General features: G+C 53.7%; 1 protein-coding gene across 3 annotated transcripts in view; it reads left to right on the top strand.

Moving 5' to 3' along the window:
• Positions 1–6,071, top strand: part of SBK1 (SH3 domain binding kinase 1) — a 54,114-nt gene extending 48,043 nt beyond the window's left edge. For all 3 annotated transcript variants that reach the window (XM_070779851.1, XM_070779852.1, XM_070779850.1), the window contains 2 exons: positions 1,155–1,357; positions 2,470–6,071. In XM_070779851.1, the coding sequence (XP_070635952.1) occupies positions 1,155–1,357; positions 2,470–3,309 (1,043 nt within the window). In that variant the 3' untranslated portion in view covers positions 3,310–6,071. The remainder of the gene's footprint in view (positions 1–1,154; positions 1,358–2,469) is intronic.
• Positions 6,072–16,125: the final 10,054 nt, after the last annotated feature.

Raw genomic sequence — 16,125 nt, forward strand, 5'->3', positions numbered from 1 at the left:
AGGACACTGAGACCCAGAAAGATGCAGTCACTCAGCCCAGGTCATGCAGCTACAGAAAGTGTGAGCTAGGATGAGCCCCCATTCTTCAGCTCCAGGGCCTTCTCGTTTAACCGCTGAACGTGATGCCTTCCCCACAGTGTAAGCTCACTGCAGTGCCCATCAGCCAGCCAGGGATGGGGGCTGCATAGTTGCCCACAGCTGCATTCAGAGGGGACCGGGCCAGAAGGAGGAACCTTGGACATGGGGTCACCTGAGCTTTGCTGCTTGCTGTGTGACCTGGGGCAAGTGACTTAACCTCTCTGTGCCTAGGTTTCCTCCTTTGTAAAATAGAGGAGTATTAATGCCCAGTTGATAGGGTCTTTATAAAAAGTGAGTTGTAACCGTGAAGTGCAGAAGGCAGGACCCGCAATGTGTAAGTGCTCTGTGAACACACACGTGTCACACAGCTCTGTACCCAGGTGGGTACAGATGGCTGCTCAAGCTCAGAGTCGGGGACACGTGCCTTGCAGGCCCTCACCTCTGTGTGTCTAGTGTCTTCTTATTCATCTGCTTAACAAACGTTTTCGGAGCACCTGCTGGCACCAGGCTCTTCTGTGAGTGCTGGAGATACAACAGCAAACAAGACACAGGTTCCTGGGACTTCCCTGGTGGGGCAGTGGTTGGGACTTCAGCTCCCAGTGCAGGGGAGTGCCGGTTCCATCCCTGGTCAGGGAACTGGGATGGTACATGCCTCACAGCCAAGCAGCAGAAGCAAATTCATGAAAGACTTGAAAAAATGGTCCACAACAAAAAAAATCTTAAAAAAAAGACAGTTTCCTGTGCTCGAGGGCCTTCTGACTGGGGGCAGACAGACACGATACGTAAGTACACAGTGTATCAGGAGGAAAATGAGAGGGTGGAGGAAGCAGCAGGCGTGGCGTGCCTCATGGAGGGCTGCAGGTGGGGCAGAGAGGACCCAGCTGACCCCTGACTTGCTGCATGGCCTTCCCCTCTCTGGGCCTCAGTTTCCTACCTGTGAGACGACAGTCCGCCCACTGGGGCTCCCGTCGAGTTGTGCGCTGTGGCCCGGACAGGCTGCGCAGACAGGCCCGGCTGTGTGAGGCGCAGGGGCGCAGGGAGAGGGGTCCTCACCGCTCTCACTGTCGCCCCACTAGGCACGAAGATGGCGCTGAAGTTTGTGAACAAGAGCAAAACCAAGCTGAAGAACTTCCTGCGGGAGGTGAGCATTACCAACAGCCTCTCCTCCAGCCCCTTCATCATCAAGGTCTTCGACGTCGTGTTTGAGACCGAAGACTGCTATGTCTTCGCCCAGGAGTACGCGCCCGCCGGGGACCTATTCGACATTATTCCTCCTCAGGTACCTGGGTGGTGGCTGAGGGAGGGGAGAGGCTCTTCTGGGTCCCTGAGTGTGAGAGCTGAGGAGGAGTCAGGCCCCTCCCTTAAATCATTTATTAGGCGCCTACTGTATATCAGCCATTGTTTGGAGGGCTGCGGATACACAGTGAACAAAAGGTCTTGCTATGGGCCTAGTGGGAGAAACAGACCCTCCACAGTTAGCCAGATGAGGCATTAAGATGATGGAGAAGGGAATGGCAACCCACTCCAGTATTCTTGCCTGGAAAATCCCAGGGACAGAGGAGCCTGGCCTGCTACAGTTCACAGGTTCGCAAAGAGTCAGACACGACTGAAGTGACTTAGGCACCGCACTGCAATGAGGACCAGCCGGTGGGCGGGATGAAGTCCAGCAGCCCCCTCCTCCACTGCTGCATAGGAACAGGTGGGGACCCAAGAGGGGAAGTGGCAGGACCACCAGCCTTCCCAGAGGAGGTGCACGGGACGGGGAGACTGCCCCCGGGGATTCCCGGCACCTGGCTTTGCAGTCGGCCAGGATGAAACACTGCCCTGCCGCTCACCGGATAAGTGACAAGGCCTCTCAGAGCCGCCGATTAAGGGAGATTAGGTATACAGTAGACCATGCGGGATAGGGTCCTTATTAGCCCAGTACTTGGCCCAAAGCAGGCGCTCCGTACAGGTACTGGGGGAAAAGCTGGGGAAGGTTCGAGGGGTGTGTGGGGGCCAGGGAGGGAGCCGAGGATGCCCAAGTAGGATAAGGAAGGGCGGTTGGCCCCGGATCTGCCCAGGAAAGGGACCCCGCAAGGAGTTCGGGTAGAGGGACAGGGCGGGGGCGGGGATGGGAAGGAGAGGGCGGGACGGGGAGTGGGCGGGGATGGGAAGGAGGGGGCGGTTGGGGGGCGGGGATGGGAAGGAGGGGGCGGTTGGGGGGCGGGGATGGGGAGGAGAGGGGCGGGGGGGGCGGGGCGGGGGTGGAAGGAGGGGGCGGGGCGGGCGGGGCGGGGACTGGGCGGGGATGGGAAGGAGGGGGCAGTTGCGGGGCGGGGATGGGAAGGAAGGGGCGGGGTGGTACGTGCCCGCGCCCCTGAGCCGCCCTCCCTTCCTCTCCGGCCGCAGGTGGGGCTCCCCGAGGACACCGTGAAGCGCTGCGTGCAGCAGCTGGGCCTGGCGCTGGACTTCATGCACGGTCGGCAGCTGGTGCACCGCGACATCAAGCCGGAGAACGTGCTGCTGTTCGACCGCGAGTGCCGGCGCGTGAAGCTGGCCGACTTCGGCATGACGCGCCGCGTGGGCTGCCGCGTGAAGCGGGTGAGCGGCACCATCCCATACACAGCGCCCGAGGTGTGCCAGGCGGGCCGCGCCGACGGCTTCGCGGTGGACACTGGCGTGGATGTGTGGGCCTTCGGCGTGCTCATCTTCTGCGTGCTCACCGGCAACTTCCCGTGGGAGGCGGCGTCGGGCGCCGACGCCTTTTTCGAGGAGTTCGTGCGCTGGCAGCGGGGCCGCCTGCCGGGGCTGCCGTCGCAGTGGCGCCGCTTCACCGAGCCAGCGCTGCGCATGTTCCAGCGGCTCCTGGCGCTGGAGCCCGAGCGCCGCGGGCCGGCCAAGGAGGTCTTCCGCTTCCTCAAGCACGAGCTCACGTCCGAGCTGCGGCGCCGGCCCTCGCACCGCGCGCGCAAGCCCGCCGGGGACCGCCCGCCGGCCGCCGGGCCGCTGCGCCTCGAGGCGCCCGGGCCGCTCAAGCGGACGGTGCTGACCGAGAGCGGCAGCGGCTCCCGGCCCGCGCCTCCCGCCGTCGGGCCCGGACCTGTGCCGGTCCCCGTCCCCGTCCCCGTACCGGTCCCCGTGCCCGAGCCCGGCCTGGCCCCCCCGGGGCCTCCCGGCAGGACCGACGGCCGCCCGGACAAGAGCAAAGGGCAGGTGGTGCTGGCCACGGCCATCGAGATCTGCGTCTGAGCCGCCCCCGCCGCCCTCGGGGCCCGGGCGCCGAGCAGCAGCCAGGCCGGGGCGCAGGGAGCCGCCCTGGCCGAAGCGGCCAGCCCCCCGCGGCGGCAGGAGGGAGTAGTGGTAGGCGAGGCAGGCGCCCGGCCCGGCAGCGAGCCGGTAAGATGCCACCAAAGGAGCCCAGCCCCACAGACCCGAGGATTCAGAGGCCCCCCACCCCCCACCCCCGACACCAGGAGCAAGGGAGCTTGCCGGCAGACTCCCCCACACCTCCCTGAACCCTGGGACCCTGAACTAGTGGCTCCGGGCCCTTTGCACCCCCCTGGCAGATCATCCAGCAGCCCCACCCCTTATTCTGCCCCCCTCCCCACCTTCCCGCCCCCACTCCCACCCTGGGAATGAAAAGGAACTCAAGTGTTGGGGCCGAGAAAGGGCTTAGGGTGTCTAGGCACTGGCTGGGAAGAGGGCGGTGAGCCGAGGGCAGGGGTGCTGCTCATCGAGACCGGCCCTTTTCCAGGGAGGGTTAGAGGGGAGGGACCACGCCCCTGCAAAAATGTAGCAAACTTCTGGATGTCACAGCAGTGTGTGTGTGTAAACAGGCCCCAAGAATCCAGTGACTCTCCCACCACCCATTCTTCCCCCCGACCCCCTCTGCCCCATGAGGACACAGGGCCCAAAAGGAGGGCGGCAGGCCAAGACCACACACATCCAGAGAAGCCGCAGCCCTCCCCCTCCCCCCACAGGGATTTCAGGACAACTGGTCTCCGTGGCCAGGGGCCTCATGCCCCTGCATCACTAGGCCCGGGGAATGAGTTCAGAGCCCGGGCACGCCCCAGCTTGGCCTGCCCACTGGCACCTTCCCCAGGCCAGGGAAACCTTGCTCAGATCTTCTCAATCCTTGCTGCCCCAGCCCAGACTAAGTGGCCTGGACTTTGAGCAGGCGGTGAGGTTACTTGTGCCAGGAATTTCTCCGGGAATTCTGCTGGAGTCCAACATCTGAGCCTGGGGCTGACTCCATCCCCACGTCTCCCAAGTTTCTGGTACTGGGGTGTCGATGTGAGGATAAGGGGCCCTGGAAATGGGGGAGGGGGTGAGCGTGTGAACAGATACGTGTGCAGTGTGAGCACATGCAGAAGGCACCTGTGTGCGTGTAGCCTCGTGTGTTCAGTGGCTGCATCCAGACACCCCAGTCACTCCGCCCCAGGATTCTCAGCGGGCAGCTGCCAGAGGGCGCCCAGGCCCCCGGCTCAGCACACCCCTCAGGGAGCCTGGCAAGGAGGCACCTGCAGGCCAGAGGAGCCCAGACTCACAAAACCCACCCTCATGACTCCTGCCCTGTCCATGGAGGCCTGGGACCCCGCAATAACCTCATCCTGGGAGAGACTGCTCCCTCTGCCTGGCGGTGCCCCGCCTGCTGTCCCGGGCCACACCTTCCAGGGTCCCTTCTGGGGTTCTCGGCCATTTGAGGGGGCTCCCTAGTGGGCCAGGCTGACCAGAGGGGACTCTCTGGCCGGGAGCCCCCACTTCTCCATTCACCCTCATTCCCACCACGCAAAAGGGCTATAGGTCCCCCCGCCCTGCCCGGGTCCAGTTTACAGAGTGCGGTTGCCCCAGGGCCTGGTCCCCCTCCTTCCTCAGTGTGCCCGCCCATCTAGAGACCCACCTCCCCGGCGGGCATGGGGGCCCAACATATGCCAGGTAAGTAGCAAACCCTCCCCCCTCCTCCCACCAAGGGCCAAGCCTTGGAGCAGGGCCCGCCTCCCCATCACTGCCCCCTCCGCTCAGCCCACCTGGAGCCCATCTGGGCACCTCTCCCAGCCGCAACTTCTCCTTTTGCCTTAGGCCTCTCGACATCCCGTCTCTCCTGCAATAACACGGAAGCGAGATTCCAAGTAGACGCCCCTCGCGTGCGCCCTCTTTCTCTCTCTCTTAAGATCCTGTTTGAGAGTCTCTCCCTCGTCGTAGTATCTAGGATGTTAGAGTTGGGAAGGGACCGTAGTTCTGTAGCCCAGCCCCTGTTGTCAGAGGCACAGAGGGGGGCAGCGGCAGCCGACAGCGAAGCAGGACTAGAACCGGTTCTGTGCCCGCCCTCCCCATCGGGGCCTTGCTGCCGCAGCCACCACCACCTCTACTGGGGGTGCTGGGACCCTTTGCCCCTTAGGAGAGGTGTTGGTCACAGATGTTTACCTCAGTTTATGTCACTGTCAAAGAACAAGTAAATAGCAAAAAAATGAATCACACCGTAGACCTGAAGACTTAGGAAAAAAAAAACCCTCGCGATTCTTCTGTGCAGGTGTTTGTCTGTGCGCACACGCGCGTGTGTCTCTGTCCCACCCTGGGCCGGCCGGGTCATCCCCGACCTCTGTCCCAGCCCCGCGCCCCCTACACTGCCCCCTGTCCTTCGGTGCTTCCCAGAGGCCCCTCGGAGCTGGCCTGTGGGGTGTGGCAACCCCCTGGGCAGGAGGCAGGGCCACAAGTTAGCTAAGCGTCTGCCACCAGGCCAGCTGAGCAGAGCCCTAAGGCTGCCAATGCTCCCCGGGCCCACACTGTGGCCGGTGGGACCATCCTGGTGGCTGGTGTCAGCATTCCAGCCTGACTCGGGGCCTGGGTGGGATCCCAGCCCCACAGCCCCAGACCCTCATGTTGCCACCGTCCTCCACCGTGTGTTTGTAAATAGTCTGGCATCCTTTGGCCCTGAGAAGGTTTTTAAATGTGTTATTTACTTCTCTAATCATGACAATTGCTATAAAATAAACAAAAGTTTAGAAAAATTACCACTGGGTGTCTTGTCTTGTCTCAGATAGGGCCTAGAGAGGGGGGTACACACAGTTAAGTAGAAACTGAAGACAACACATTGTTTAAGGTGGGGTCTGCAGAGTCCAAAGGCAGCTACCCCAGGCCTGTGACCTCTTGTGTGAGCTAGAGGAGGCCCCAGCCAGGGATGATGGAGCATGAAAGGAACAAGGACCCGGGTTTTGTGGGGGAGAACTAGGGAGCTTTCCCTGAACTGGACTCCAGCTTCAGCGTGGAGCCCTTCAGACTGGGCAGGAAATAGCGGCCAAAAAGCCCAGAGGAACAGAGTAGGCGATTCATCCAGCCGCCCAGCAGCAAATGTTTACCGTGTGCGTTCTGTGCACCTGGCTTCCTAGCGGGGCCTGGGGATGTGCCAGTAAACAGGACAGATGGGGCCCCGTCCTCGGGCAGCCAGTGATCTAATGATGTAGCAGACATCACCCACGTGGAAGGCTGGGGGCCATGAAATTACGTAACCGGGAAGCCGGGAAGCCGGTCAAGTTTGGAGGCGGCAGGAACTCCCCAAAGACGGAGACCAGAGGCTTCGGGAATTGTCTGGGTGGCGGGCACAGCGGGTGCAAACAAGCTGATTGGATGAGGCTGCAGACTCGAGGCAGCAGGCAAATGGAAGTTCTAACGCAGGGGAGTCAGGCAGGCGAGGAGGAGTTTCATGATTCAACATTCATTCAGCAAATATTTATTAATTACGTACTCGTGACAGCAGAGCAGTTCTGTTGGCTCTTCCTTCAGCCACAGCTCTACCCAGAATCTGAGTGCGTGCACTGCCAGCAGGGAAACTGGCACCCCTCGTTAGCCTGGTGCCCCTCACTCACTTCCCGCTTCCTCTCCTGAGCCTCTTTAGGGTCTTATCAGGACAGCAGCCAGAGTGAGTCTGCACATAGGTGACACCTGTCATCCTGTTGGAAAGCCTACAAAAGCTCCCTGGATGTATGCATGCTAAGTCGCTTCAGTCATGTCCAACTCTTCGAAACTCTATGAACGGCAGCCCACCAGACTCCTCTGTCCATGGGATTCTCCAGGCAAGAATACTGGAGTGGGTTGCTGTGCCCTCCTCCAGGGGATCTTCCTGACCCAGGGATCAAACCTGTGTCTCCTGCATCTCCTGCATTAGCAGGGGATTCTTTACCATCAGCACCACCTGGGAAGCCCCAGAAAATCTCCCAGCTGCTGCTTCTAAGTCACTTCAGTCGTGTCCGACTCTGTGCGACGCCACAGATGGCAGCCCAACAGGTCCCCTGTCCCTGCGATTTTCCAGGCAAGAACACTGGAGTGGGTTGCCATTTCCTTCCCCAATGCATGAAAGTGAAAAGTGAAAGTGAATTCGCTCAGTTGTGTCCGACTCTTTGCGACCCCATGGACTGCAGCCTACCAGGCTCCTCCATCCATGGGATTTTCCAGGCAAGAGTACTGGAATGGGGTGCCATTGCCTTCTCCGAAAATCTCCCTACTTCACTCCAAATCAGAGCTGAAGTCCTTACAGTGGCCTTCAAAGGTCCCATTCCCTACTCCACGCCTGTGCCGCCTTCAGGCCCTGTTGGCCTCTAGGTCAGCCAAGTACACTCTACCATCAGGGCTTGTGACCTTGCCTTGGACTCTCCCAAATCTCCCTGCAGCTCCCCTTTCCCCTCCTTCAGGTCCCTGCTCCAATGTCAATGATCAGAGTCCACTTCCTGGAGGAGATGCTCCTCACCCTGCTTCATGCCCCACCATTCCCGATATCAAGTATTGGTTTGTTCTCCATTTCTCCCCACTAGAACATAAGTTCCATAAGAGCAGAGTCAGTATTTGGCAAACCGCTACTCCCCTTCCCACCCCCACCTGATGCCTAGTACAGAGCCTGGCACGTGACACTCCATAACAATTTGTCAACTGAATGAATGAATGCCTAATACTATTTTAGGGGCCGAGGATACAGCAATAAACAAGATATACAATCCATATCTCCTGAAGCTTACTTCCTAAAAACAGGCATTAAGTAGGTTACAAAACTATCTATGAAATTGAAAGGCATGGAGGTAAAAGAGAAAGGGGTAAATAAGTGGGAAAAAAGACTTCTTAATGGTCCAGTGGCTAGGACTCTGCACTCCCAATGCAGGGGGTCTGGGTTCAGTCCCTGGTTGGGGAACTAGATCCCAAATGCCACAACTAAAGAGTTTGCATGCTACAACCAAAGATTCCACAAGAGGCAACAAAGATGGAAGATCCCACAGCTAAGACCTGACACAGCCAAATAAATAAATAAAAACAAATCGTAAAAAACAGAGAGCGTGAGGGAGAAAGAAAAAATCCACCCAGACTAGATCAGATGGGGAAGGATTCCTACCCAAGAATTTTTTGAAAATGTCTGCTATCTGTTTGCAATGATAAGGGTGGATACCTGGGGGCGATAGTCCCTTATAAAACAGAACACTTTGGTGAATCAGTGGTAAAGAATCTGCCTGCTAATACAGGAGACATGGGTCAAGAAGATCCCCTGAAGGAAATGGCAACCCACTCCAGTATGCTTACCTGGAGAATGCCGTGGACAGAGGAGCCTGGTAGGCTACAGTCTGTGGGATTGCAAAAGAGTTGGACACGACTTAGCAACTAAACGACAACAACATGGGGATGGAAGGGAAATCTACAAATGTACAAACATCCCCTCTTTGTAACCCCCAATGTGTCAAGCCTGGCATGCTGCTGTTCATGGGGCTCCAAGGAGCAGAACAATGTGTCAGAGAATGCCAGGACTTACCACTAGGGGGCCCTGGTTTTCTGCGCTGTTGCTTCTGTCTGCCACTCAGTATCACTGCTGAACTCAGGCATCCTCCAGGTGATAAAAGTCATCGTCCTGCCAGGTCAAAGGGGCTTGACAAGAAGGATTTCCATAAAAACATTACACTGTTTCTGAACCCAACCAACCCCTGGAAATCCCTTGGATCCTTCTGGTTAGCCCAGGGCACAGCATATTCAAAAGCAGAGACATTACTTTGCCAACAAAGGTCCGTCTAGTCAAGGCTATGGTTTTTCCAGTGGTCATGTATGGATGTGAGAGTTGGACTATAAAGAAAGCTGAGCGCAGAAGAACTGATGCTTTTGAAGTCCTGGGTGTTCATTGGAAGGACTGATGTTGAGGCTGAAACTCCAATACTTTGGGCCACCTGATGCAAAGAGCTGACTCATTTGAAAAGACCCTGATGCTGGGAAAGATTGAAGGCAGGAGGAAAAGGGGACGACAGAGGATGAGATGGCTGGAAGGCATCACCAACTCAATGGACATGGGTTTGGGTGGACTCCGGGAGCTGGTGATGGACAAGGACACCTGCAGCTCATGGGGTCGAAAAGAGTCAGACATGACTGAGCGACTGAACTGAACTGAACCTCTCCTTGATCATGGAAAGTTTCTTCTCCAGAGCATTTAGTGTCCTTTTCTGCCCATAGTCCTCAGTCTAGATTAACTTAGTCCCTCAAAAGATTTCTTATGACACTGAGCTTCAGAAGAGAACAGATTTTATTCTTTGGTTCCTTTTTCCCCAAGGTACTCCTTGAACCCCAGGCAAAATTTCCCCAGTCCTCGCCTGTGACAGCTAAGGCTGCCAAGACAAGGAGCACTGGAGGGGGGCAACCTCAAAGCTCCCAGTATACCCTTCATGCCAGACAGTGGATGCCTACTCAACTTACATCACTCAGGAAGACAGTTCCCACACAGCATCTCTCTCTCAAAAATGTCAAGCCCTACCCAGCCATCTAGTGCCTGGATTGGGGTGGAAATGTGTGTGGGGGAAAAGCAAATTTGAGGTATTTACTAGAAGTTGAGGGGAGGAGAATATTCATTACCCAGCCTTGGGTTAACAGAGCTTTGGGGCAGTGGAGGAATTCAGGGGTTTCCATGTGGAACCAAAAGGGGAGAAAGAGGATGGTGGCTTCAGAGGCCGAGAGCACATGGGGACTGCCACAGAGTAGGCTGTATAATTAACATACTGTATTGTATACATGACGTTTGCCACAAAGGTATATCTTGTGTTCTCACCACATAAAATTTGAACTATGGGAGTTGAAGGATATATTCATTAGAATGATGGTGGTGATCATTTCGTAATATACACTTACATCAGAACATCAAGTTGTACACCGTACATGGCGCGTGGGTGCTCAGTCGTGTCCGACTCTTTGCGACCCCATGGACTGCAGCTCTCCAGGCTCCTCTGTCCATGGGATTTCCCAGGCAAGAATACTGGAGTCGGTTTGCCATTTCCTCCTCCAGGGGATCTTCCTGACTCAGGGATCAAACCCACGTCTCCTGCATTGGCAAGCAGATTCTTTACCACTAGCGCCACCTGGGAAGCCCCATTGTACACCCTAAATATAAGAATTTTATTTTGTCAATTAAACCTCAATAAAGCTAAGGAAAAAAAAGTAGTAAGCTAGGATGGCCTAACTCAAGAGACAGTGAGCCCTGGGACTTCCCTGGTGGTCCTGTGGCTAGGACTTTGGGCTTCCACTGCAGGGTATGTGGGTTCAATCCTTGGTCAGGCAACTAAAATCCCACATGCCAGGTGGTTCAACCAAAAAAAAAAAAGAGACAGTGAGCCCAAGTTGCGAATCCTCAGAAAGACCATGGAGGGGCTTGGTTATCCTTAGCATGTGGTGAGGGGCTCATGACATTTTATTTTGATGTTAAATGAAAATGGGGATGACTGCAGAAAGTAGAGGACTGGCAACTATAATTAATTACAGGTGTGATAAGGACCATGCGATGCTAAGAATAACAGAAGACTTAGTGGACATCTGCTATTTCCTGTTCAGCACGCATTTGCCCCTCTCTGGGTGACAGCAACCCAAGTTTCCCTTGCATGTTCTTGATCCTCGTGGTTCCGGTGGGGCTAACTCCACCCCTTGGCTCCATGGGGTGATCACATGACCCAGGTCTGGTCAAGCAGCATCTTCCTACCCATGAGCTACAGCGATTGGCTCAGGTTTACGGAACTGGTTTATACAGCCCAAGTTGTATAATTACATTTAGGCAGCTCCTGGCCCTTCTCCACACCTATTAGGGGGAAAAGTACGCTCTTTTCATTAGAGCTGTAACCTGTGAGATGTAAGCCTGGTGGCCATCATTGCCACCACTTGGGGAGATTCAGGTTAAGCATGAAACTGACACAGTGAGTGAAGCAGAGTTGAGACAAGGAGTGGTGGACTCTGATGACATTATTTGAGTACAAGGATCCATGACTGATCCATGGGCTTCCCAGGTGGCACCAGTGGTAAAGAACCTGCCTGGCAATGCAGGAGACATAAGAGACACAGGTTCAATACCTGGGTTGGGAAGATCCCCTGGAGGAGGAAATGGCAACCCACTCCAGTATTCTTGCCTGGAGAATCTCATAGACAGAGAAGCCTGGCGGGTTATGGTCCATAGGCTCACAAAGAGTCGGTCGGAGGAGCCTTCCAGGCTGCGATCCATAGGGTTGCAACGAGTCGGATACAACTGAAGCAACTTAGTATGCTTCCATGACTGAAATTAGATCAAAATGGGGTTTGCAGTTACATGAGCCAATATATCCTATTTGAGTTTGTTGTCTGTCCCTTGCAAACAAAGAGCTCTAACTGGACTTCCCTGCGGGCCCAATGGTAAAGAACCCACCTTGCAATGCAAGGGGCACAGGTTCTATCTTTGGCCCGGGAAGATTCCATATGCCACAGGGCAACTAAGTCGGTGTGCTACAAATAAGACCCAATGCAGCCAAATAAGTTTAAAGAGAGAGAGAGAGAGAGCTCTGACTGGTAGGCAGAGAAACCTAATCTGTAAGACCCCTGAAACCACCAGTATCTATGGGGTCCTGTCCCACAGCAGCCACGGATCAACATAGGTAACATTGATTTCTAGAAGCCACTGAGCGCTTCTGGGTCTAGATTCTCACTTCTCATGCTGAGATTACCTGAGTGTTCATCAGGATCCATTTGATCCCGAATAACAGGTAAACGGGGCTTCCCTGGTGGCTTAGTGGTAAAGAATCTGCCTGCAATGCAGGAGACCCGGGTTCGATCCCTGGGTTGGGAAGATGCCCTGGAGAAGGGAATGGCAACCCACTCCAGTATTCTTGCATGGAGAATCCCATGGACAGAGGAGCCTGGCAAGGCCTACAGTCCACAGGGTCCCACAGAGTTGGACACGACTGAAGTGGCTAAGCAGCAGCAGCAGCAGCAGCAGAGCAGCTGGAATAGATAAACCAACACAGACTGGCTGATTTGAAACTGATTTGTAAAAGTGAAGCACAAATCAGGGGCAGCTTATGCAGAGGCTTCAATTTCAACACCGCGATGGATTTCCCTCTCCACCAGCTCGGCCCCTTCTGTGTCAACTTATTCCGGGACTTCTTCCTCTCTGCCGGTGGTGTAGGATGGCTGCCAGTCCCCCCAACCGGTGTCATCTCAGAGTGATTCCCAGCTGGAAAGAGTGCGATTCCCCTTCCTCTCAGTCTTGTCCTCGTTGGTGTCTGCGTTGTGTTTGGTTGGTCCTGAATGGATCCTGTATCACGGATGAGCCAATCACCAGTAGCCAGGGCAATTCAGTGCTCTGATTGGCTGACGCCTTGTCAGCTACTCCACCCCTGAGCAGGAGGCGGAACCTCACTCAGGGAACTGACAGAGAGGGTGTATTCTCCCGGGGAAAATTCAGATGGGGTGTGAGGGATGTATCCTTTGCCTTCAATCCTTCACCCTTTCTCCACCCACGTCCTTTGCCAGATTATTTTGCAGTGCCCTCCAACCACGGGCAGGATGACCTGCCCATTCTCTTGAATCTGGGATCAAAGCATATGACTTGAAGTCAATGGGGTATTAGCCCAGTGTGAGCCCAGGTGTGATCCTGAGGCTTGAAAGGGGGTTTGCTCCTGGGTGCTCAATGTCTCGTACCTTCTCCCGTTGCAACGAAACCATGTTTGTTTCTTCTTCATGGATCAGGGGATAACTGCCTTTGTATTCTTCCCTGTTTTTCTTTTTCTTTTTTTAAGTACTACTTCACAGTCTGTGTGGTCGCAAAGAGTTGGACACAACTCAGCGACTAAGCACAGCACAACACATGGAAGCCTGCAAACATCAGAATGTCATCTTTTATTTTTATTTTATCTTTCGGCTGTGCCACATGGCTTGCAGGATCCTAATTCCCCTATCACGGATCAAACCCAGTGAAAGCACAGAGTCCTAACTGCCGGACCACCAGGGAGTTTCACCCCCTATTTTTCTTTACTCCTTATCTGCATACGCATGTGTTTTTAAGGACTAGAAAGTATTGAAATAGTTATCTTCTTTAAGAATGGCCCTGTCCCTCCACTGGCAATGGAGGGGTCCACTGCCATGTTGGTGCCATAGCTGGTAACTTTATGGGTAGTCTCAAGCTGTCCCAAGTTGGGCCAGTTTGAGTCTTTCTCCCAGAGGTGTAGAATTGAAACTGAGAAGCCAATCAATACCTGCTTCAATATATCAATAAAATATGAGTGCGTAGAAGTCATGGGGCAGCTGTGTTTAATCTGAGCCTAGGGAAGCAGGAAGAGTCAATGTGTTGGTTAAACTGATGCTGTAACACGTGAAACTCTAAATCTCTGTGGCTTAACATCATAACTGATGTGGCAAACATTACATCTGCCTCACCCAACAGCCTGAAGCTGGTCTTCTGCATGGTGATTTAAGGACCTCTGTCTGTGGTTCTGGTCCCCCTGAGGCCTCAGTTGGGAGATGGCAAACAATTTAGAGAGAGGATAAATTCTCTCTCTTTGTCCCAGAAGTGGAACATACTTTCCACTCACATCCCATTGGCTGGAACTGGTCATATGACCACACCTAAAGATTCCCTGGAGAAGGAAATGGCAACTTACTCCAGTATTCTTGCTTGGAAAATTCCATGGACAGAGAAGCCTGGCGGGCTATAGTCCATAGGGTCGCAAAGAGTCAGACATGACTGAACAACTAAACAACATCTAACCATACGAGAGGCTGGAAAATAGATGCCCAAGAGAAAAGGAGCCACATTTCTCTGCTACAGAAGGACTAGAGAGAGAGAGCAAGAGGGAGGAAACTGATAGAGTAAAGCAGAGAGGAATGGCCAGAAATGATCATGAAGATAACTGGCTGGGTACTTACCAATTTTCTGGTTCTAAATTCCTACACTCTAATACTTTGGCCACCTGATGCGAAGAGCCGACTGAATGGAAAAGACCCTGATGCTGGGAAAGATTGAAGGAAGAGAAGGGGACAACAGAGGACAAGATGGTTGGATGGCATCACCGACTTGATGGACACGAGTTTGAGCAATCTCCAGGAGATGGTGAAGGACAAGGAACTAGGGGGAAGAAAAGTTGGCCTGGTCTATCAGTGATTCGCAAACTTGTGCATGAATAAGAATCACATGGCTGGCTGAAACACAGATTCCCAGGCTCCACCCCCAGAGTTTGGAGACAGGAGGTCAGGAGCAGGGCCAAAGAAGCTGCATCTCTAACAGGTTCCAGGTGCTCTGATGCTGCGGTCCCAAACCTCACCATGTGTAGCTGTTCTAGACTACCAGAGACTGAAAAAAATGCAACATGTAAATCTTACTGGGTCCTGATTTAAGAAATAAACATCTATAAACTCATTTGGGAAATAACTGGGTTCATTTGAATGTGGACTCAGTATTTTTGTAGCCATGGGTTCCGGGAAACAAACTCACTCAGAAGGACAAAGCAGATAGTGGAGTGCAGTTTTTTACACCAGCGGGCCCAAGACAGAGTCTCCTCTTAGCCAAGGACCCCGACCAGATTTTGTGAAAACCTTATATACCCTAAGTGTATAAGGTTCCCTGAAACTAGTCTGAACAAAGGAAAAAAAGATACAAAGTTAACCCACGATCATATGCCTTAAGCCTAGGTAGTTATCAGTGGACAATTATCAATAGGCCTGTGGTCATACCCCAATAAGCATAATAGAATGTATGATTCTATTCTTACACAGATAATTAGGGTATTCTTTTAGGTTATGGAGAGCCCTGGGGCTCTTCCTTCTGGGGGCCTGGTTTTCCAGGCGGTCTGTCGTTTCCATAGATACTGGGCATTAGCTCAAAGTCCAGAGTCTGGCCCAAGATGGAGTCCTGCTTTCAAGATAGGGCCTGTTCTGTTTCCTCCTTCAGTATTAGAAGATATTTGAGGATGACTGTTACTTTTCTTGGATATGATGAGGGCATGGGACTGTGAAGGAAGATGTCCCTATTTTTAGCAGATTCATGCTGAGGTCTTTAAGGGTAAAGTGCCGTGAGCTCTGGGCTTCCCAGTTGACACTAGTGGTGAAGAATCTGCCTGCCAATGAAGGGGATGTAAGAGACTCGGGTTCGATCCCTGGGTTGGAAAGATCCCTTGGAAGAGGGCATGGGATTGGGAAGTATTTTTGCTCCAGTATTATTTGCTCCAGTATTATTGCTCCAGTATTTTTGCCTGAAGAATCCCGTGGACGGAGGAGACTGGGAGCTACAATCCATAGGGTCGCAAAGAGACCGACTTGACCGAATTGACTTAGCATGCACGCACGTCATATTGCCCGCAACTAACTAAAATGTTTTAGCAAAATACACACACGTGGCCCAAGCAATAAAGCAATTATTGGTAATTATTGAATCAGACGATGAGTGATTGTTATACCACTCCTTCAGTTCCTCTGTGTTTGAATATTTGAAAAATAAAAAGCTGGGGAGAAGGTATGGCTGCTGCCTAATTGAGTAGAGGCTGCTCTTGTCAGCCCTTCTGGGTCATTTAAGGACCTTGGATTCCATCCTGAGTGCGTGAGGAAGCCCTGGAAGGTTTCAAGCAGGGTGTGACATGATCTGATTTTATTTTTTTTAATTTATAGTTTTAAAAAAAGATGTTTTCCTTTTGAGGCTTGGCAAAATGGATGACCTAGAAAATGGTTCATGGCCAAGCCCCAGAGAGCTGCCAGTCTGCACCAGGAAAGCATAATTATCAAATTATAAACCAGAAGACACCGCATGTGTTCATCATTCTGAATAAAACT

Source organism: Bos indicus, chromosome 25 (assembly GCF_029378745.1).
Source record: "Bos indicus isolate NIAB-ARS_2022 breed Sahiwal x Tharparkar chromosome 25, NIAB-ARS_B.indTharparkar_mat_pri_1.0, whole genome shotgun sequence".
NCBI classification, from domain to species: domain Eukaryota; kingdom Metazoa; phylum Chordata; class Mammalia; order Artiodactyla; family Bovidae; genus Bos; species Bos indicus.